Source organism: Eulemur rufifrons, chromosome 29 (assembly GCF_041146395.1).
Source record: "Eulemur rufifrons isolate Redbay chromosome 29, OSU_ERuf_1, whole genome shotgun sequence".
NCBI classification, from domain to species: Eukaryota; Metazoa; Chordata; class Mammalia; order Primates; family Lemuridae; genus Eulemur; species Eulemur rufifrons.
Window position 1 is genome coordinate 62176635 of NC_091011.1, and position 24866 is coordinate 62201500.

General features: G+C 35.7%; 1 protein-coding gene across 1 annotated transcript in view; it reads right to left on the reverse strand.

The window, feature by feature from the left end:
• Positions 1-7427: 7427 nt before the first annotated feature.
• Positions 7428-24866, reverse strand: part of NAMPT (nicotinamide phosphoribosyltransferase) — a 40046-nt gene continuing 22607 nt past the window's right edge. Inside the window, exons 7-11 of the mRNA XM_069462558.1 lie at positions 23601-23826; positions 22129-22248; positions 13275-13415; positions 11900-12034; positions 7428-9741 (exon numbers count right to left, since the gene is read on the reverse strand). Coding sequence (XP_069318659.1) covers positions 9631-9741; positions 11900-12034; positions 13275-13415; positions 22129-22248; positions 23601-23826 — 733 coding nt within the window. The 3' untranslated portion in view covers positions 7428-9630. The remainder of the gene's footprint in view (positions 9742-11899; positions 12035-13274; positions 13416-22128; positions 22249-23600; positions 23827-24866) is intronic.

Sequence of the window (24866 nt, forward strand, 5' to 3'; positions counted from 1 at the left end):
TATAGACTAAAATTAATCATTAATTCTAACTTACTTCTGGCAATTTAAGTGCCTTAGAACACTTTTAATTCCATTTACCCTGTTCCATGCCATACTTGTATATTTTAAATAGCGTTTAATTTAAATCCACAAGACATCATTACTATTGTTTCGTATAGTCAATGTTTAGTTTACCCTTATATATACTTACTTGTATAGCACTTCATTCCTTCATCCTTTACTTTCCTTTGGTGATGGCATGCTAGTGCCAAACCTTCAGTTTTTGGTGGTCTGAAATGTCTTTATTTCATTCTTAAAAGTTTTGGTGGGAATAGGGTTCTATGTGGACGTCCTTTCTGGTCTTCCGGCTTCCACTGTTGCTGTTGAGAGCTCAGCAGTCAGTCTCTTTCCTTAGAATACAATCTTTTTCTCCCCTGGATACATTTACTATAATATGTCTGGGTGTGGATTTAATTTATCTTGTTTGTGACTCATTGAGTGTTAATCTTTAGATTGTTGCTTCTCATCAGTTCAGGTAAATCCTGAGCCCTAAAATACAGCCTCTAACCCATTTTCTCTTTCTACTTCTATAGCTCTGATTAGGTATGTTAGGTTTTTTCACCCTTTCATGTTGCTTAAGTTTCATTCCATTTGTTCTGTGTCACATTCTGAGTAATTCCTTCACATCTGTCTTCCCAGTCATTGTTTCTCTCTCCTGCTGTCTAATCTGTTAATTCCAGTTGCTGTATTTTTTATTCCCATAAATTCTATTAATGCTTTTTCAAATCTGTAAGGCCATTAAAAAAATTCCCTATTTCCTACAGATACCTTCAAGTGTATGTTTTATTTTTTAAAAACATATTAAACAGTTATTTTATAATGTTTCATAATTTCAGTATCTGAACCCCTTGTGAATAATTTTTCTGCAGACACATTCATGGTGTCTGGTTTCCTATGTGATTATTTTGTAAGTTGTTTACTTTGTTAGAAAATTATTTTGGGAATTTTTTTTATGAAAGTATCCTTTCAGAAAGAATTTGCATTTACTTCTGTTAGGCATTCAGGGAACTCTGCCTGTCCAGTTTAATCAAATTTATAGTTTGAGGTTTTGTAATATGTAGGGGATATGAATTTGGACTGCAAAGGCCAGCTTGCAATGACAACTTAAGATTTTTCTTAACTTGGTTTGCCCAGAGCTAAAGCAACTTTTCTTGCAGTTCCCTAGGGGTGTGGGGATAGACTACTACTGGATCATCCTCATCCTGAAGTGTAGCCCTTTGGGGGCCCTGCTTTATGACAAGAGAGTCTCTGATTTCTGTTCATCACATCCTTTCAGGTCCTAAAAACTGAAGCTCATAGTCCCCAGGTTTGGTAAATGCCCCAGGGCAAAAGCACCTTCAGTGCTTGGTTACCTCTCAGGGTACCATTTTTCCTTGTATTTTGACCTGGTAATTTCTTTTTTTTTATTTCATCTTGTTATGGGGGATACAGAATTGCAGGTTACATACGTTGCTCCTGTACCGCCTTTCCCCCCAAGTCAGAGCTCCAGGCGTGTCTGTTCCCCAGGTAGTGCGCGTTGTACCCATCATGTAGGTATATATCCCTCCCTTCCCCACCCCCCCTTCCTGAGTCAGCACCTTCAAGCGTGACCATTCCCCAAATGGTGCGCAATGCACTCATTGTGTAGGCATACCCCCATCCCCTCCCCCCCCACCTCAGTCTGATATCCGATTGGTGTCGTTCCCAGATGTGTATTTAGGTGATGATCAGGGAAACCAATTTTCTGGTGAGTACATGTGATGCTTGTTTTTCCATTCTTGGGATACTTCACTTAATATAATGGGTTCCAACTCTCTCCAGGAGAACCATAGAGATGTTGTATCTTCATCATTCCTTATAGCTGAGTAATATTCCATGGTATACATATACCACAGCTTACTAATCCAATCATGTATTGATGGGCATTTGGGTTGTTTCCACATCTTTGCTATTGTGAATTGTGCTGCTATAAACATTCGGGTACATGTGTCTTTGTTACAGAATGACCTTTTTTCCTTTGGGTATATGCCCAATAATGGGATTGCTGGATCGAATGGCAGGTCTACTTGAATCTGTTTAAGATACCTCCATAATGCTTTCCACAGGGGTTGCACTAGTTTGCAGTCCCACCAGCAGTGTATGAGTGTTCCTGTCTCTCCGCATCCACACCAACATGTGTTTTTTGGGATTTTTTGATAAAGGCCATTCTCACCGGGGTTAAGTGATATCTCATTGTGGTTTTGATTTGCATTTCTCTGATGATTAGGGATGTTGAGCATTTTTTCATATGTTTGTTAGCCATTCTTATATCTTCTTTTGAGAAATTTCTATTCATGTCATTTGCCCACTTTTTGATAGGGTTGTTTGATTTTTTCTTGCTGATTTTCCTGAGTTCTAAATAGATTCTTGTTACCAGTCCTTTATCTGATGTGTAGTATGCAAAAATTTTTTCCCGTTCTGTAGGTGGTCTGTTTATTCTCGTGACTGTTTCTTTGGCTGTGCAGAAGCTTTTTAATTTAATCATGTCCCATTCATTTATTTTTGTTGCTGCTGTGATTGCCTTGGGGTTGACCTGGTAATTTCTTATTGTCCTGTTAGTGCAATACTTTTAAACTTGGGGGAAAAAATTATCCATCAGTTTTTGTTGTTTTTAGTAGGGGTTGTGGGGTGGTGGTGAGTCAGAATTACCTAGCCTTCTTACGTTTATGGAAACAGTCTTCTATTTATAAAAATAGAGAAAGCTTTTGTCAAAAGTTTAGTGTCAATGGTTTGCACAGATTCCTTAATTCTTCTTAGTCTTCCCACATCATATGGCCAGATTTTGTAATTTCACTTCCTAAGTTTGTTTCTCCACCTGTGAAAAGGCATTTAAAATGGCCACTAATTTTGGAATCTGCATTAGTGAAGTCTGTAGAATCTGAGAGAATTACTTTTATTTACTTTGTCTTGTTGCAAACACAATTTAAGGTGATTAAAACCTTAAAATTCCTAAGGGAACCACTAGATGTTCAAATAAAGAGGGAAGAACATTTGCTAGAAAGAGCCTTGAATTCTAATTTCTGTTCTACAATTAACTAGGAGTTGTTCTAATATGGAGTCTGTGGAATGAATCCCCTTAACTTATGTGGAAACTTGTTTATCACAAATGAGAATTTTTCTGGGAAGAGGGTCTATAGCTCTCATCAAGTTCTTAGAGGTCTAAGACCCAAGAAAAGTTATGAACTACTAAACTACACACAAGGTAACCTTAGGCAAATAATTTCTTTATACCTTGGCTTTCTAATCTATGTTTTGATGAAACACCTTAACTACACTACATGAATTTAAGAATTTTAAAAAAGACAGTAGTATGTGTACATATTTTGAAAAAGTTATCCACCTTTAAACAAAAACACTAAAAAATTTCAAAAAAGTTTTCATTTTTTAACATTTACTAAAATGTTCAGGGTTTTAGTATTACAGAGAAGTTATTCATTTATTCAACAGACATTTGAATGTCTTCTATGTGCTGAAGCAAGAGATAGAGATGAATATGATTCATATTAAATATAGACCCTTAAGTGCTACTTTAGAAATACTCAATGCCTACAGAGCCCAGATGAAGGACATGTGACACGGTGGGGATGGCAGATGAGTTGTTGAAGCCTCCTTGGAACTGTTACCACCTAAAATGAGTTCACCTAAAGGGAAGGCATTCCTAGCTCAGGGGTCAGAACACACAAAGGCAGAGGAATGGAGAAAATGGGAGAGTGCATGTACATGGGAGTAGGGTACAGCAAGCCAGTGACGCTGGCACGGAAATGAAGAGAAGGCATGAGGCTATCCATGTAAGGGCAGATCAGGGTTTGTGGGCTGGGCTGGATTCTGAGCAGTATTCTACAGGTTAAAGAGAACACTGAGATGCTTTAAGCAGGGGACTGACAGACACTATTAGATTTTGTTAGAATATTCTGGTGGCAGAGTAGAGGGAGGCTGGATTGAAGATAGGAAAACTAGTTAGATAATTTTCATATTACAGGCTGACTATCCCTTACACAAAAGGCTTGGGACCAGAAGTGTTGCGGATTTTAGATTTTTTTCAGATTTTGGAATTATACTTACTGGTTAAGCATCCCTAATATGAAAATCTGAAATCCAAAATGTTCGAATGAGCATTACCCTTGAGCATCATGTCAGCACTCAAAAAACTTCACGTTTTGGAGCATTTCAGATTTTGGATTTGGGATGCTCAACCTGTTTTTCAGGAAGAGATCCGAGAGCCTCAAATAGGAGTTGGAAAGAAGACACACATTTATAACATTATTTAGTAGGTAAATCAACAGGCCTATGTGCTTGATTAAATGTGTGGGGAATGGAGAGGGAAGTTTCACTTGGGGAGCTGCTGAACTGCCAAATGAGGTAGAGAATCAGAATAAATCTGGTAAGTTTGGGGGGAATATGGTAAGCTTGATCTTGTTGCACTTGAGTAGGTGTCAGAGAGGAAATGTATCATAGGTGGGTAGAGAGAGTCAGAAGTCTGGGCTGGAGATATAAATTTATGAAGGTTTTGATAGATAGCTCATAGCTGAGACCATCTGAGGAACATGGAGATAAATGGGATATGCCAACATTTAAAATGATATGAAGAGCCCAAGAGAAAGGACAGTCACAGAGATTAGAAGACCCAAGAATATTATCGAAGGAAGAAGTTTCAAGGAATGAATTATTAGCAGTGAAAAATGCAGAAGAGACCTCAGATAACATAAATTTATTCAATGGGCAAGAAGGTCACTGTTTTGTCTAGTAAAGGGTGAGAACCTGATGGGAGATGAGTGTGCAGGAGGAGAGGCAATAAATAAAGAAGTCTGATATAAATGGGAGAAAGGAGACAAGAGCTGGAGTTACTTTTTCTTTTTTAAAGGGTGCAAGAAACAGGAACATGTTTGTTGGTGGAGGAAGGACTAGAAAACAAGAGGTTGAAGATAAGAGGTTTTCTCCAGGCTCAGAGATCTGACAGAAGTCCTCCAGGTATTCAGGAAGATCTAATCAGAATTAAACTTGTAGCCAATTCATCAAGAGGGCTTGAAAGCAAAATAGCTAATCCTTAATAAAAACTACAAAATGCATTCCCTGGTTTATCTCAAAGAAATTAACAGCTCAGTAGCCAATTACAGAATTAAAAAATAAATCAGGTCAGGATAACTGTGTTTCTAATTGGATTCTGTTACCAACTGAAGTATGATGCTTCTATTCTCTGGCGTGAACATTAATGAATGCAAACCACTTGCAAGCGGAATCTGGCCTCTGACTTCAGAGAAAACCAAGGCATGCATCTGCACTCATCCTTTTCTTTTGGAACAGAAGCACCTCCTCCCATTTAAAGCCAACCTCCCACCAGGGCATCCTATCTTCCTCTACCTTCTCTGGAACCCCAAATCATCACCCTTTTTGCTCTTATTTCCAACTCCTCCCTTTTCCTGGACCCTTTTCAAAGATAAAGCCATAGCTAGAGGGGGAAAGAAAGACACACTGTTGCCCCATTCTCTTCTCCTTTATACATCCCAAATTCATGCAGTTGTACAAGGGAGCTTCCTTCTGAAATCTGCCTCCTCTACTATCTGGATGGGAATGTCTCTAAGGCACCAATTATTTCCAGGTGGCTAAATCCAGGAGCTGTTTTGAGTTCCTCACGCTATTTCATCCCTCAGCAATAGTCAACACCTGAGCTCAAAAACCCTTCCTTTGGCCCTTGTGACTTGACTTTTCTTGCTTGTTCTTTCGTCCCTTTAGCTTTGCCTGTCAGTCTCCTTGGCCTGCCCATGCTCTGCTACATAACCTTCAACAGTTACTCATGATTTGACCTAGATCCCCTTTATACTCTATAGCAGAGACTGGCACTTTTCCCATAAAGGGTCAGACAGTAAATTTTATATAGGCTTTGCGGCCATAATTTTTCTGTTACAACTACTCAATTCTGCCACTGCGGCATGAAAGCAGCCAAAGACAATAACTGAATGAATGGGCGTGGCTGTGTTCCAATAAATTATTTACAAAAAGAGATGGCAGGCTGGATTTAGCTTATGGCCTGGGGTTTGCCAACTGCTCTATACTCTCCCTAGAAAAGTATCCTTTACTATGTGCGTTCATTGACCTCCTGTACCTCAAAGCCACACCTTCTATCCTCAAACCGGTATCACCAATTACCTACTTAATAGCTACAATTAAATGTCTTAAAAGGCATCTGAAACCTTAACACAGGAATTGTGCTCCTTCCCCCAAATCTGGTATCCGTCTAGCATTTTAAGTGAGAGACACTACCATTCACATAGTTGAATAAGGCAGAAAATAGGAGTCAATCCTGACACTTCCCTGTCTCTCATCCTCTAATTCTTTGAACGGGAGGAATACCTAAAAAAGGTAGGTCTGGAAATGGCATTACTTGAAGCACACAAATTTAACATTTCACTAATAGAGCTAAACTTTATTTCCAAGTTTATTACATGTTTATACTTGATGTTGAGTACATATTAGAATAGATTTAACATACAACTTGGGAGAAAAGCTGACATTCTCCACTGAATGGATTAAAAAGGAATGTAAAACTACAAAATATTTGTTTAAGTGTGAGTTCCAAATTATGGCAAACAGAACCAAATACCCTGCCGTTTTTCTCTTTCTAATTTTCCAAGCTGGATTATAAAAATTTTTTCATAACAATTTATTTCAAAAAAGGAAATAAGGGATAATCATAAAAACCATTTTAAGTATAGGATACAAATAAATTAAGAGTCTTAACATAGAACTCCTACCTCCTGTTTAAAACATTAATACTTGATGATATTAAGAATCAAGGGGGATTCATTAATGTCAACTGCAAATCTAATGGCTTATACCCGTAAATGGCATTTGCTTTTGTCTGGAAGAGTTAGGATGATTTAAGGGTGACATAAAATAGAGTTTTATTTGACATCCATGTTAACTATTTGGTGTTCTGAATAAGGGATGGCCAAATACTAACTGCTTAGTGCCAGAAATTCAGAATTAATCGGTTCCAAGTGGTAAGAGCTAACAGAATTAATCATTCCACCTCCTAATCTATGGTTGTGAACAAATGTACTGCTTTTTAGCATTCACTGAAAGTTCCAAAATAAAACTCCTCTAGATATTCTGAAGCTGCTGAAACACAAAAAATACTGTCTGTACTGTCATTCCAATGTTTAAACAGTTTAATACAAAATTATGGGTGGTTATCAAAGTTGTTATTGGTAATAAATATAGTTTATTCTTTTTTTTTTTTTTGAGACAGAGTCTTGCTCTGTTGCCCAGGCTAGAGTGGGTGCCATGGCGTCAGCCTAGCTCACAGCAACCTCAAACTCCTGGGCTTAAGCAATCCTACTGCCTCAACCTCCTGAGTAGCTGGGACTACAGGCATGCGCCACCATGCCTGGCTAATTTTTTCTATATATATTTTTAGTTGTCCAGCTAATTTCTTTCTATTTTTAGTAAAGACAGGGTCTCGCTCTTGCTCAGGCTGGTCTCGAACTCCTGACCTCGAGTGATCCACCTGTCTCGGCCTCCCAGAGTGCTAGGATTACAGGGGTGAGCCACCGTGCCCGGCCTATTTTAATTCTTTATAAGTCTCTTAGCACATTTTGTGAAGAAAGGTGTGTTCTTTTTAATATTACTAATCCTTACTTAAATATATTTTTAAAAATCATCTTATTTTCTATCATGGATTAGAGAATGACGACTCATACTAAAAGTGAATGCTATTGTTCTCACTAAATATTTATTAATAGAATCATCTGAAAAACCTATATTCTTTCTAATACCACTTATAAAAGACATTTAATAAATATACCTCACCCCCAATTATTCTAGTGATAAAACATTTTCTCATGTAACTACTTAAGACAGATGATTTATGGCTTTTCAATTTTAAAATTTCACACTTAATGTCATGTTGTTAAAACTTTACTAAATTGGTGTCCCACTATCAGATTCTTAAGTGAGAAAAGAAAGGACAAAAGACATAATTATTTAGCCTCCACCCTTCCTTGGAAACCAACATTTCCCTTACAATGCAAGGCACACTCCTTTTCTTAAAACAGGAGTCAGAAAGCTTTTTTCCTAATTTTGTGTAAAGGGCCAGATAATACACACTTCGGGCTTGTGGACCATTTGTCCTCTATTGCAACTACTCAATTTCTGCTGTTGTACTGGGAAAGCAGCCATAGACAATACACATTTGCAAAACAGGCAGCGTCCGAATTTGGCCTTCATACCATGGTTGGCCAACCCCTGTCTTAGAAGAACAGACCTACGTATATAAAAAAATCATTTGACAGAAACTGGTGTCTAGTCAAATGTGATGACTGATCCAGAATCTAGCAGTTAACCACTCTAGTTAAAGATTCTTCTGCAGCTCATGTCATCATGCTCTTCACTGGGATAATTTATATTCTTTTAAGGACTTGCTTAGGTATTATTTATGAAGGGATTCTGTTTAAAATTAATAAATGATGTCCATACAATTTAATATCCAATTTAATTTTTTAAAAAAACTTAATGAAAAATATAACAGAATCAAAACATTTAAAATAAGTACACTCACTACCCACTCCAGTAATTCAAGTCATACCAACTATAGAATATGAAAAATAAATTCAGAAGTGTAATTACTTTAAAATACACTACTTCCATTTTTGTCAATATTTTACATTTATGTATATATTCTATAGTGGAAGCAAAATTCTCTCTAAAAACATTATCTCCTTAAAATCTTGAGGTGCATTTAAGCGCCACAGGCAATATCTGACATATAAAATTGCAGTACAGGCCTTTCAAATTTGGCATTTCATTGGTACAATTCAATGACCAAGGTATATAATAACTGTACAGTGCGTAGACTTTCCAGTAAGAACCATTATTTTCTTTAATGTAGAATGACTAATACATCGTCTACAAGGGGCAGTGAGGTTAGTAATTCTATAGGTTATGTCCTGACATAATTTTCAAAATTGTACAATAACACAAACAACTTTGTTAAGGCCATGTTTTATTTGCTGATTAATGGACAAAAGGCAATGTAATTTATTTTCAAGTATTTTCTTGAAAGTCTGTGCTCATAAAAATCATGAAAAGTTGGAAAGACTGTTAAATCACTGAAACTTTAAATATATCTTACACAATCTTGTTTGTACAAAAATACAAGTTAAATATAAACATAAAGCAATCATGATAATTTTATGCAAATCTGTTTTATGTGATCATCAGTTATATATAAAAGTTTCTCAGTTCTGTTATTTGTGAAAAGATCAATACCAGATTGAATTACTATCCACTGGCAAAGGGCCCTAAAAAGCTTGCTTTAGCATTAATCTCTTACATGGTTAAGTGTGTTTCCTAATTTGAGATCACCTAAACACTGGAAAAAAATAACAAAATGAAAGGGCAGTATGTCCATAAACCAACAAATAATTTGGCTGTAATGTATCATAAAACACAAAGAAACCCCACATATCTGTACAATAAACATTATGTATTACATACTCACACACACAGATGTATATGTGTGTGTATGCACATATACACATACACATGCGCACGCAACACCCAGTCATAAGACAAAGCCTAATGAGGTGCTGCTTCCAGTTCGATATTCAGCTGTGCATTTTTTCTTACTTCATCAAATGAATAGCTTTTTGTCACCTTCCCATTCTTGAAGACAGTATGGAGAAGATCCTGCATAAATGTAATAAATTTAATGATTACGCTGAAGAGAATATCATGCAAAATACCTAAATCCAACACAAACAGATGTTGATGGTGTTCAAATTATGAAATGATGTGATACACAAAAAATGCTGGTGGAGCAGGCAGAGAACAAGGTGCCATCTAAAGTGGCACATCACTGAATTGCCTGCTATGTAGAAATATTCAACTTTTAGGAAAAGGAATGATCTAAACATTACATTCTTAAGCCAGTTTTCTTAAAAGGAAGAACAAAAAACCTAGTTGAGCATCTTTTTATTCTGAGGTGGCCACCAGGAGAACGATGACTGTCACTGGTGACGAACACTGACAGTGCAGCAAGGAAAGCCTGCCAAGCCATTCCTAGTGGCAGGCCAACACACTCTACACTGATTAAACTTATCAACCTGGACGTTTAATAAATCTGCTAGGCACTAAATTCTGGCTCAAAAAATCCACAAAAAAACAAAGCCAAACCCCCAACCAACAAAAACAGGTATTATTTCTTGACTAATACATAGTGACTGAATTGAAGACTCTGTGTATACTCCAAAAGTCACTGATAAAGGTAATACACTTCATCCATACAAGGGTAACAAAGATAGATTAGGGGGGTTAGGACTAAATTCCTTTTGGGTCTGGTAAAGCCACGCCTATCTTAATAAGGAGTTATCTGCCTCTAGCTTCTCTTTGAAAAATCCATAGAAGTAATCTCAGTTTTCTATCTAGTCAGAAGACTGAGGTGCATATGACATTACCTAGTATATTTGTCACTGTGTTGCTTCAAATCACACTGCCTCAGCTGTAGCATTTTCTTTCATAAATTTAAATACAACCTATCAGGGAAGGCTGGTTCCTATTCTTAAATTAAAATACCTAGATGATTATAAATTGATTAGTGTTTTGAATGTTCTAGTGTATTACCACATACTCTTAAAATTGATGTCTTTTTAAAATCACACTTATGTTTTTACTTTTAGTCTCAAGTGACTTTTAGTTCATCTGGGACAAACTAATTCAGTAAAATCTTACTAGATGCAAGAGTTAAGAGAGGCTTGCTCAAAGAATTGCCTAACAGGCTATATAAAGGGATCTAATTCTATAAGTTTGAGTTATGAATTTATATATTTTTCATCAAATATAATAAAAAAGGTATTTCATCAATTCCGACCCAAACCTTAAAAAATGATAAAAGTAATGTAACAGTAAATTTGACTTTATAAAGAATCAAAATAGAAAATAATAAATTAGTGTTTGTTTAGTGTAAACTTTTCTGAGAGTATGAATATTTATGAGTAGTTTCCTGCTAAAACTGAGTTTTCTTCAATCCAGTGGCTTAAAAACCAAAAATTTTATAACTTGAGTTCATGAATATAAATGTACTTTTGTATACTAAAGAGCATTAGACCATATGGACTACTTTAGCATACTACAAAATTTTTTCAATTTGATTGACTTGGATCAGAAAACTTGGTTAAGTCAAGGTTTCAGCATTTATAAATTATGTAATCTGAACCAAGTCACCTTGTCTTCACATTTTACGCTATTAAGATAGTATCATTTACTTTTAGCCCATAGGATTGCTATGAGAATTAAATGAGACTAAAGAAAATCATCTGAACTGGACACTATTAAATTTTTTAAAAAACAGAATTATCTTCAACATTTTAGAATCTGGATAGCCCCTCTATTACGTATTAAAATTACCAAAATTTTACTATAACACAGCTAGAAGTCTTTCTAAGAACAGCATCCTTTTAAGTATTCTTAACTATGCCTTTTCAGAAACGATCCACTGCTAATTGACAGCAAAATTAAGATCAAGTATAACACAGAAGCTTGTTGAAGGTCAATAATCACTACCATACTGACCACAATGTTAAAAAAAAAAAAACTTTCAATTTTTTTGAATGTTATAAAATATTTCTCCCAATGTATACACAGACTTCGGATTTACGACCTAGCCACTTGTTTTTCATCTTATTTTGGTAGGCCAGGTCAGCAACTGTACATTTTATAATACAACTACTTTGTCCTTCACAAAAATTATTCTAAAAAGAATTTAAAAGTAAAATACAACATAAAAACCTTATTAATTTGGAAAGCCAACCTACTATTGTTAAAAAAAAAAATCAGCATAAATACATACATGACCATATTCTTCAAGGTCACCTTTTCCTTCCTCAAGTGTAACAAAGTTCCCTGTTGGCGTCCTATGTAAAGATAATCGGCCCTTTTTGGACCTTTTGTTGGGATCAGCAACTGGGTCCTTGAAGACATTAATCTAAAATTCAAATTAAGAAAGTTAGAGAAACAGACTAATCATCAGAAATGTCCAAATGCTCATTTACAAAAAAGTAGATACATAATTTATGTGTAAGTTTTAAGACACTTAATAGGTATAACTAAATAAATCTATTCTGGCTTTTAGAAACATAACTTTTTAGCCTGTTTTGATGGACAGTCTGTTATGAAAAAAGGTAAAAATGGAACCCAAATCTTGGATATCCTTTCTTACCAATGACAAATACCTAACACTTCATTTTTTGGAAGTCTTTGAGTATTCTAACATATGACCCTTAAGGTATCTCCTTTAATAATGTAAACTGCTTCTAAACTGATACATGCTATTTAAAAAGCCCAGCTATGCCAGAACTCACTCTCTCTCTCTCTCTCTCTCTAAAATATCTTTGAAGGGAGAACTAGGATATTACTAAGGTAAAGGCTTTCTTAACTTGTAACCTTTCCCCTTTGTTATTTTTTACATTACTTTGTTATTGTCAGAAGCAAAAACTTAAGAGTACCTGAAGAGAACAAAATGTTTATTTCAAGATCAGAAAGACAGGAGGCAAAACATAATAGAAGCAATTAACAATAGCAGTGGAATGAGAGCAACAAATGAGTCCATCCCAGAACTCTCCAAAGAAAGATGAAAGACGGTAAAGTAGGGAACCAACTCAGGTGTTTTAGGAGTTTTTAGCATCCCCCTGCCTCTGCCCTTTGCTCCACAGACTCCCCTGCTCTCCAGATGCTATGGAGGAGCTAGGGGGATAGTTGTTTAGCTGCCTAGCTGTTCCATGGCTGCTAGAACATGATTCTGGTACCACAATCCAACCTCATATTCCACTTTCCTAACACTGTTTTGACAGTGATTGTATTACATACTTGCTTACCGTTAATATATACAGGCTAGGTTAGTTGACATTCCTACTCAAATACGGTCAACTCTTTGATCCAAAGGTGTACTGTGAAGCCATGGGAAATGACTGACCTGTATTATCTCTCTTACATAATCTTTCACCTTATTGTTCCTCCTTTTTCCAAGTTTTCTTTTTTTCTTCTGAATCATGTTATTACCTAACATCTTTCTTTTCCTTGTTTCTGAGACAAGGTCAGTAGTACCTGACAACATACTAACAGTCTAGGACCATATTATCCTTTGACTATTGCGTTCAATAACCACAATCTACCTAGATACATAAAGAAGGTACTAAAACAGAAGGAGTAAAAGTTGAAGGACATACCCCAAGGCCATTGGTTACAACATAACTACACTTGAAGGAACAATTCAAGAGATCTCTTGTTAACTTCTGTAGCAGAGCTCCACCAGAACCAAAGGCAACATTTTCAATACTCCACTTATTCTCTTTCATGCCTCCTACAATCTAGAAGATTAAAACAAAACAAAACAAAACCAAACCAAACCTAAGTAATTTGGAAGATAATGAGAGAGAATTTTCAAAGGGCAATACAGATGAATGAAGCATCCAAGAGATGTTTTAAGATAAGAAACAGGCCTAGACAAAGTTATATCCCACATTTTTTTTTTTTTTTTTAAAGACCTACTTACCTTAAAAGGACAGCCTGAGATGGATATGTTTGGAAGGAGATTTTATTCACAGTTTCTGAATCTGTGTTGTTGTCATTATGGTTGTGATTAGGGTTGGGGGAGTAAAGGAAATGAGAGGAAGTGGGAAAAAATTGGCCGTGAATATCTAAGGTGACTTGAGTTGACTTCTCTCATCCACCTCCTTGAGTTATTGCCCAGATGCCAGCAGCACAAGCAATGGGACCCAAACATTTGCCCCCAAATTATTAGACTCTAGGAATAATTCTAATCATCATTAGTAAACCACAATACATCACATTATTACATGTCATATATAACATATATAATGGGACATGTTAAAGTCAATAGATATTGGTGGCAAAAGAGTATAACATACTCTCTCCTACATAACAGTTGAGATATTGGTAGAGTCATTCTACTCTGGCTGGTGCTCTAATGACATAAACGAAATTATAGACAAATGCTCTGAGGATTAAGATTTATCACTGGATCATTTTTGGAAGAATGATTATTGATAAGCCAGCAGAGCGACCTGTATGAACAGTTCTGACAGCTAAAATAGTTGTTTCAAAGGACATATAATTTCAAAATTACACTAAAGATTTGTTTCTTACCAATGTCATTTGTATTTCTTTCTCTTTTTTTTGGAGATGAAAGATAATTTATTGCAGCAATAGCAATAGGCAAAGTATCAACATTTTTGCACTGGTTTTTGAGTCCCAGTTCCCACAGTGCAATGTGAAGAGGGCCAAATGACACCTGCACATGGAGTGGGTTAAGTGGGTTGCATTACAGAGGGAGGGTACAGAATCTTTTATTTTTAAAAAATTTTTAATCTTTTTCTAAATTTCAGAATACTACAGGGGTACAAACGTTTAAGTTACATATATTGCCTCTGCACCATCTGATTCAGAGCAACAAGCGTGGCCATCCCCCAGATAGTGCACACTGCACCCATTAGATGTGAACATACCCATCCCCTCTCACCTGCCTGACACCTGATGAATGTTACTTCCATATGTGCACGTAAGTGTTGATCAATTAGTACCAATTTGATGGTGAGTATATGTGGTGCTTATTTTTCCATTCTTGTGATACTTCACTTAGGAGAATGGGCTCCAGCTCCATCCAGGATTATACAAGAGGTGGTAGATCACCATCTTTTTGTGTGGCTGAGTAATACTCCATGGTATACATACACCACATTTTATTAATCCACTCATGTATTGATGGGCACTTGGGTTGTTTCCACATCTTTGCAATTGTGAATTGTGCTGCTATAAACATTCTAGTGCAGATGTCTTTATTACAGAATGTCTTTTTTTCTTTTGGGTAGATGCCCAGCAGTGGGATTGCTCGATCAAATGGTAGGTCTACTTCTTTGAGATATCTCCATATTACTTTCCACAGAAGTTGAACTAGTTTGTAGTAGTACCAGCAGTGTATGAGTGCTCCTATTTCTCCACATCCACACCAACATTTGTTGTTTTGGAACTTTTTGATAAAAGCCATTCTCACTGCAGTTAAGTGATATTTCACGGTTGTTTTGATTTGCATTTCCCTCATGATTAGAGATGTTAATTTTTTCGCATGTTTCTTGGCCATTAGTCTATCTTTTTTTGAAAGAAAGAACTTTTTTTGAAAAGTTTCTGTTTGTGTCCTTTGTCCACTTTTCAATGGGGTTTTTTAATTTTTTCTTGCTGATTTTCCTGAGTTCTATATAGATTCTAGTTATACAGATTCTAGTTATCAGGTATATAGCATGCAAATATTTTCTCCCATTCTGTAGGTCATCTGTTTGCTATAGTGATAGTTTCTTTGGCTGTGCAGAAGCTTTTTAATTTGATCAGGTCCCATTTATTTATTTTTGTTGATGCTGTGATTGCTTTTGGGGTCTTCTTTATAAATTCTTTGCCTAAGCCGATGTCTATAAGAATTTTTCCAACATTTTCTTCTAGAATTCTTAGGGTTTCATGCCTTAGGTTTGTATTTCTTTCTCCTAAGTCGAGTTTATTTACCTCACATCTGCCTTCTTATTTAACATACTCAGTCACTTTTATGACAGAAGGTAGCAAGTGAAATATACTAAGTATTCCCTTAATTTCATGAGAATAGCCAAAAGAAGGCAATTAGAAGGGCTGGTTCTGTTCTATTTAAATAGAACTTTTAGAGTGATTAGAAAATCATAGACAAGTTTAATAACTTTATGTGAATCATTAATACAAATTTACCATATTCCCACCAAATACCAAGTCTCAAATTGTCTTTTTTATTTTCAACATTGCAAAGGAAAAAACAAAAAAACTTCAAGCGCCCTCATCTTTTAACAAACCTATATTTAGAAATGCAACTTTCTTTTAAAATCTCAACTGTCTAATTCTCCTGCTATGTGTACTTTTAAACTAGAAGAATCAAGATCGAAACACATAAGACGGCCGGGCGCGGTGGCTCACGCCTGTAATCCTAGCACTCTGGGAGGCCGAGGCGGGTGGATTGCTCAAGGTCAGGAGTTCGAGACCAGCCTGAGCGAGACCCCGTCTCTACTAAAAATAGAACGACATTATATGGACAACTAAAAATCTATATAGAAAAAATTAGCCGGGCATAGTGGCGCATGCCTGTAGTCCCAGCTACTCGGGAGGCTGAGGCAGTAGGATCGCTTAAGCCGAGGAGTCTGAGGTTGCTGTGAGCTAAGCTGACGCCACGGCACTCACTCTAGCCTGGGCAACAAAGTGAGACTCTGTCTCAACAAAAAAAAAAAAAAAAAAAAAAAAGAAACACATAAGATTTATTTTAAAGTGATTCCTTTAGGTTGTACACAAATCCCGTCTCATGTCTTTATCATTGTACCTAAAGCCAAAGGCACCCAAGCCCCCTGAATTTAGATTTATTTTTCATTGAAATGACTGTGAATATAGTAAATTCCAATATGAGAGAAATGCAAAGAGTAGAACAGAAAAGGTAAGGAAGGAAAGGGAAACAGGTAGACGGAGGGTGAGGTGGTTTAAGTAAAATATAAAGAAAATACAGTTTCAGACCTGTCACCTGATTTTAGAGATGCTTCAGCAGCAGAATAATGAGAAAAATCACAAAGTATAGCATTGCCTAATACCTTATCATTGTATTTCAGGCCAAGTTTCTTCACTAAAAGTTATAAAATTTAGGCAATTGGGAGTTAAAAATCAACTTTTCTGTTAATAGGAAATTATAGAACTAAGGAAAAAGTACTATTTAAAAACATTTACACAAGACAAATCAGAAAAAAATCTGATAAGAACAGACAAAATATCAGTCTTAGATACTAACTCTTCTGTTGAATAACAAATTTTCAAGTTTTATAACTAAGGGATCTAACTTAACTGAAATCAGAAGAGTCATATAATATTATGCCATTAGGATTTAATTATTTGTCTTATCCCAACCACACATTTGAATCATGTATTACAGTCTACAGGTGCAATATTTTTTTATATATATATATATATACACACACACACACACACACACACAGATCAAAAAAGTAATTTGTTCTTCTCATTAAGATTTACACAAAACCAACATCTTCTATTAAGTCTCTGGACCAAAGTTGTAATATTTAGGGGAAATTTACTAAAAAAGTAGAGAAAAGGGTTCCAGGAAAAGAATAGTAGGATAGCTAAAGGTGAAGAAAGGGAGAAAAATGCTGAACTATGCATAGCATAGTAAGATATAATTGAATATGGGAAGAAAAATGTTTAAAATATGTGGGGCTTCAAAGAAATCTTCCTCTTGTCAACTCTGAGAATTCGGTACTATTTTAGTGTTATTAATGACCACTCTATGAAGAGGTTTCAACTATACCCAAGACGACTGAATCCCTAATTGAAACACAAACAGAAAAAGAAGATGGACACTTTGTATGTTGTCCAACACAGATTTTTGCTTTTCTTAAATAAGCAGTTTTCATTCTGTTACACAGTGGAACACAAGAACCTAAAGTAGGGTTACACTGTAAACATGATGGGATGTCACAATGTCACAGGCGTGACTGACCATAAGCAGCAAAGTTCAAGAGGGAGGCTGACAGTTAAGGAGGGAAGGTGGTTGTTTCAAATAAAGCAGATTTTCCATTTTGTCAAAATCAAAGGATCTAATTTAGTATACTTACAAAACAAAAATGCTAACTGAATTCCTTTTCCTTCTTTTAAAGGCATATTTTGACCCACCTTTAATATGAAGAAATCAGGTATTGATGGTCCCTGACATACAATGGTTCAACTTAATGATGGTGTGAAAGTGATACACATTGAGTAGAACACCAATAAATACATGAGATATTCAACACTTTATTATAAAATAGGCTTTTTGTTAGATGATTTTGCCCAACTATAGGCTAATATAAGTGTTCTGAGCACGTTTAAGGTAAGGTACGCTAAGCTATAAAGTTTGGTAGGTTGGGTGTATTAAATACATTTTCAACTTAATGATATTTTCACACTTTACAATGAGTTTATCCCAATAGGCCCAGTTTCTTTAAGATAGCTTCCCATATCCCATGAATGTATCTCCATTCACACAAAACTACTCAATCCTGTAACTGTTCAGTTTAAGGTTTCACCAATGTGAAAGAGTATGTGTCTTAATATTTCTTGTTTATGTGGTTAAAAAGTAGGGTAATGTTATGAGCTGATTCTCAACTTTAAAAATGCATGTACATTCCCACAGTTTATTTAAAAAACAAATAAGGGGGGGGAAAAAGGCAAGAAAAGAAAGGAAAGCCAAAGATCTTTGGTTTTTAAAGGGAAGTTCAAATACCTGCCTGAACAGCCCAGCCTTAAACAATGGGAAGAGCACTAGGCTAGGGGTTCTCTGACCCAGGCACAGGACCCTGCCCATGCTCTTCCATCTGAACAGGAGAGAAGTATGTGCTAGGATACCTGCTAAAATGCCTCAAGGTAGGTACGGGTAATAGTACTTAACTGACACCGAGGTACAAAACAGCTCAGGTGAGCTAAGAGGAGATAACGGCAATTAGATGTGCCAGCTGGGATTTCTACGATCTAGGTCCTCCTCCTCCTCTTTGCAGACTTTTATTCTATTTCCTCCTTCCTTTTCACATGAAAAACCCCTAAAGTCCCAAGACCGACTGTCTTAGAGAAGCTGGAGTTCCCACTTTTCTTCAGCAAAGCAGTTTGGGAGACTTAGTGGACGAAACTCCATTTCTGTTATTTACTAGAGAGATCTATTCCAGATACCTCATAATGGAACTCTAAACACACATCTCCACAGAAACACTGTTGGTTATATATAGTAGTTCTCACTTTCAAGTCAATCTCTGGAAAACAAACTACTTATAATTTGGGTACTGATCTTACCATAACACCACTGAACTCTTTCCAAGAGACAAATCCTTTAACTTGTGTTACATGGCTATATATCATCTGAGATTGGTATATATCAAAATGTCAGTGGCTTATGATAGTAGGCAGTTTACATCACATTAGTGATATTCTTAACTTTTATGGGGTATTTTAGGTATTAGAGTTATGGCTCTTAAGAGGCCTTATTTGGGAAACAAAATAGGGAAAAGTTTTAAGATAATACAGGCATATCTCAGTAATATTGCAGGCTTGGTTTCAGACCACAGCAATAAAATGAACACTAATAAAGCGAGTTACACAATTTTTTGGTTTCCCAGTACACATAAAAATCATTTTTACACTATAGTCTATTAAGTATGCAATAGCATTATGTGTAAAAAATGTACAAATCTTAATTTTAAAATACTTTGTTGCTAAAAAATGCTAATCATCATATGAGCTTTCAGCATGTTGTAATCTTTTTGCTGGCAGAGGGTGTCACCTCGATGTTGATGACTGCTGACTGATCGGGGAGATGGCTGCTGAAGGCAGGGATGGCTGTGGCAATTTCTTAAAATAAGGTAACAACAAACTTTACCGTATCGATTGCTTCTTCCTTTCACGAAACATTTCTCTGTAGTATGTGAGGCTGTTTGACAGCATTTTACCCACAGCAGAACTTCTTTCAAAATTGGAGTCAATCTTCTTTGACCCTATTGCTACTTTACCAACTAAGTTTATGTAATATTCTAAATCTTTTGCTGTCATTACAAAAATGTTCACAGCATCTTCACATGGAGTAGATTCCATCTCAAAAAATCACTTTCTTTGCTCATACATAAGAAACAACTCCTCATTCGTTTGAGTTTTACCACGAGATTGCAGTAATTCAGTCAAGTCTTCAGGCTCCATTTCTAATTCTAGTTCTCTGGCTATTTCCACTGTATCTGCAATGACTTCCTCCGCTGAAGTCTTGAACCCCTCAAAGTCACCCATGAGGGCTGGAATAAACTTCCAAACTCTTTGTTAATACTGGTATTTTAACCTTCTCCTGTGAATCACAATGTTCCTTAATGACATCTAGAATGGTGAATTCTTTCCAGAGGTTTTGAATTTACTTTGCCCAGCTTCATCAGAGGAATCACCATCTATGGCAGCTAGAGCCTTACAAAACGTTATTTCTTAAATGTGACTTGAAAGTTGAAATGACTCCTTGATCCATGGGTGTAGAATGGATGGTGTGTTAGCTGGCAGAAAACAACATTGATCTCCTTGTATCTCTCCATCAGAGCTCTTGGGTGACCAGGTGCACTGTCAATGAGCAGTAATATTTTGAAAGGGATCTTTTTTTCTGGGCAATAGTTCTCAACAATGGGCTTAAAATATTCAGACCATGGTGTATAAACAGATGTGCTATATCTGGGCTTTGCTGTTCCATTTACAGAACATAGGCAGAGTAGATTTAGCATAATTCTGCAGGGCCCTCAGATTTTCAGGATGGTAAATGAACTCTGGCTTCCCCTTAAAGGAATGGTGCCTTAGTCCCTAACAAGAAAGTTAACCTGTCCTTTGAAGCCAGACACTGATTTCTCCTCTCTAGCTATGAAAATCCTAGATGGCATCTTCTTCCAATAGAAAGCTGTTCTGTCCACATTGAAAATCTGTCGTTTAGTGTAGCCACCTTCATCAGTGATCTTAGCTAGATCTTCTGGATAACTTGCTGTAGCTCCAAATCAGCACTGTTTTTCACCTTGCACTTTTACGTTAGGGAGATGGCTTCTTTTTTTAAACCTTATGAACCAACCCCTCCTAGCTTCCAACTTTTCTTCTGCAGCTTCCACACCTCTCTCACCCCCTTCATAGAATTGAAGAGAGTTAGGGCCTTGCTCTGGATTGGCTTTGGCTTAAGAGACTGTTGTGGCTGGTGTGTGTGTGATCATCTATCCAGACCGCTAAAACTTTCTTCTTATCAGCAATAGGGATGTTTTGCTTTATTATCTGTGTGTTCACTGAAGTAGCACGTTTAATTTCCTTGAAGAACTTTTCCTTCACATTCACAACTTGACTAGCTGGCTCTTTAGATCTCTCTCAGCTCTCAACATGCCTTCCTCACTAAGCTTAATCATTTCTAGCTTTTGATTTAAAGTGAAAACTTGCATCTTTTCCATTCACTTGAACACTTAGAGGCCACTATAAGGTTAATTGGCCTAATTTCAATATTGTTGTGTCTCAGGGGATGGGAGGCTTGAGGAGAGGGAGAGAGATGGGGGAATGGGCAGTTGGTGGAGTAGTCAGAACACACACACACACACACACGTATCAATTAAATTCACCCTCTTATCTGGGTGCAGTCTGTAGTGTCCCAAACCAATTACACTAGTAACATCAAAGATCACCATAGCAGATATAATAATAAAGTTGAAATATTGCAAGAATTACCAAAATGTGGCAAGAGACATGAAGTGAATACATGTTGAAAAAAAAATGGCATGGATAGACTTGTTCAATGCTGGGTTGCCACAAACCTTCAATTTGTTAAAAACAAACAAAAACAAAAAATAAAAAAAACACAAACTATCTGTGAAGCACAATAAAATGAGGTTTGCCTGTATAACACTTACACTATTTGGTTAAATCTAATAACAGTGATGACAGTCAATGCTTAATTTAGAAGAGGTGACAAGCCATTCTGTAATTTCTGAAAAAGCACCCGTTACTAATATCTGAGTTTTACATTGTTAGAGTACATAAAACTCAATTCTTTTTTTTTTTTTTTTAATTTATAAAGAAAAGAGGTTTATTCAGCTGACAATTCTGCAGGCTGGGAAGTTGAAGGGTCAAGTGTTAGCATATTAAAGCTCAATTCTATTAAAACTCAGATCTATATGAGCAGAGTCAAGACTTTCTGTTTTATATTACAAGGGTCATCCCTTGACTGACAATGTTCTTGTTTCATAGCGACACTTCTTTAGATTCATCATTTATCGTGGCTACAAGAGTACAGTATGGCTTGGCTGGTCTACATCTTAAACTACTATTATTTTTAAACTTTAAGCAATGCACAGAAGACTTATACCAACATAAACGAATAGAATCACAACTGTATTTAAATTAGTAATGTGTTATCAAAGTATTATAAATGAGCTTAATTATAAGAAATGCCTAAAACTTTTAATATAAAACACATACCTCTTGTAAGGTATTAATATCTACTCCATCCCCTTGAATGATTCTAAGATAAGGTGGCAACAACTTGTAGCCCTTTGAGTTTTCAGTAACAGGAAACTTCTTACCCAAAATATCCAAAACCTGTATGGAAAAATACACATGCAACACATTAACTAAAACTAAAAACAAGTACGAGAACTTTCCAAAGTTAAAAAAAAAATAATTTTGCTTTGCTAGAGAATCTTGAGAATGTAAAAATAAAATTTTATAGCACTATGTATATGCCTTCTAAAATTTGGTCCCAACCCCTTTTAATCACATTAGAAACAAGCATGCTATTTCCTATTGAGTCAATTTATACCAGAAAGTGGCTCAAAATAAGTTTTTACCCCCTCACATCTTTCAAATTACATAGATTCAGAAGAAAAATTCTTAATATGAGATTCAACAAATATAATATTTTTAATAAGTATATAAAGCATCATTTAACTTACAGATTATACTTTTGACTTGGATTTATTCTGCTTGTGTCCAATAAATTTGTTTGGTTTAATTGTCTAACATAACTCAAATATAAATCATTTAAATCACAAAGTTCAGAGAAACTGTTATAGGCAGAGAAAGCTGGGAATGAAGCATACAGAACCCACAGTTTCTCTCAAGTTCTCCTTTGCTCTTAATTAAAGCCAAATTGCATAATATGCAAATCATCCTACTCAATCATTAACTATTGAAAGTTTTGTACACAGATTTAAAATTTCTTGGAAAGCTTGGTCAGAAACACAGAAGAACTACAAGACACATTCTTCCCCCACAACAAATACTTCCTTTTCCTAAACAGATTAAAGATTCTAACAATGAGAAAATTCCATATTGATGAATCAGTTTGCAGAGATTAAATGACACATCTTATGTAAAGTACCTAACACAGTATTGTTTTTGTAGTAGGCATCAGATAACCCTGCTTTTGTTATTGGTTTTTGAAGAAAGCAATCTGAAATTCACTTGCAACACTGCTACGTTAAGATTCAACAGTATTTCTAAACAACCACTACTTGAAAAGTATTTTTGTATTACTTTTATTCCACATCACCCTGCACATATTTCTTCTGCACTAACAATTTCAAAGGTCTAGCAATGACTTGTGATAAAAGAAAAGAAACAAACCACAAGTAGACTTGGTGCCCAAATCACTGAATTAAAATGGCAATGCTGTTAATTAAATTTGAAGGTAAGCTGAAAAGAAAATATCTACTCAACAGTACATGATCGTCTAATGAGAGTACATAAATAACCCATAATTCTCTGTATTCTTTCTCTGCTCTTAACATGTGACCTTGGGCAAATCTATTACTCTCTCTGGGCTGCAACTATAAAATAAGAGAAGTGGTCCAGACAGCTCTGAGATGGTGTCTGTATAAACGAAATTAAAAGCAGTGTTGATGCAGTTGGTCTACAGCATTTTAATTACCAAGTTGCATATTAAAATTTACCTTTAATACTGTGTCAAGAGGGTTTCCAGAATCAGGTCTGATTATTAGTGGTGCCTCTGTACTTCTTGATACTATCAAATGTCTTAGATCTTCACCCCATATTTTCTCACAGGCATTATAAATGTCATAGCTATCGCTGACCACAGATACAGGCACTGATGAAAACTGTGTTACTATATGTTCAAAAGCATCTTTTTCATGGTCTTTCCCCCAAGCTGTTATGGTACTAGAAAACAAAATGAAAATACAGATTTACTTAAGCAGACAAATCTATTTCTGAATCACTGTTAATTGTATCTCATGTTTACTATAATCTTATCTCATGTTTACTATACTAAATTGTTAACATCACAGAGAAGGTGAGTGAGTTAGTTTAATGAATGTACACCATAAGGCAAAGGAAATATTTGGGTCAAGCACCCCCTAGACAATTAGTTTGTAACCAACCTTATTGTTCTTTAATAGTTATTAAGTTACTTAGCTCTCAAGTCCTTATGTCATATTTAACCAATTATAAACTTTTTTTTTTTGGCATTCCTAAATCTACTAATTTAAAATCAGCAAACTAAAAAGCACTTGCTGAATGCCCTCTATACTTTATGTCAAGATGTTAGAAAGAATGAATACATACTCTCATTAGTTTGTTAGGCAATGCAAGCACTTGGCTCCCTTCTGTAAAATTTTCAAAACCAGATACCAATAATATTAGGGACATATTTTGTCTTTATTCTTTCAAAATCTTACATTTAGGGGCAATTACTTAGACAATTATTTACACTCTACTATGCATATATATAGTCAACTAACTCTTTACCTATTATATCTTCAAGTGATCAGTAACAGGCATTTATTTCATTTATATTTTATCTACTACAAATTAATATATGCCCAGGGAATAAGAATTTTAATATTTAGTTTAAGCAAAATATAATTAAGGATGGGAAATAAAGTATGAGAGTTTCTATTAGGCAAGAAAGGCTAGAGTGATTTTTGCAATGTCCTCAATACTGATTCTTCTTATTGGATAGATCCATATTTGACAAGTAATTACAGGCTGATTATCTTTCATCCAAAATGCTTGGGACCAGAAGTGTTCCAAATTTAAAATTTTTTCAGATTTTGGAATATTTGCATTATACTTATCAGTTAAGCACCCCAAATCTGAAAATCTGATTTTCTCAAATGCTCTAATTAACATTTCCTTTGAGCAGAAAGTTTCAGATTTTGGAATATTTCAGATTTGGGATGCTCAACCTGTGTTATCTG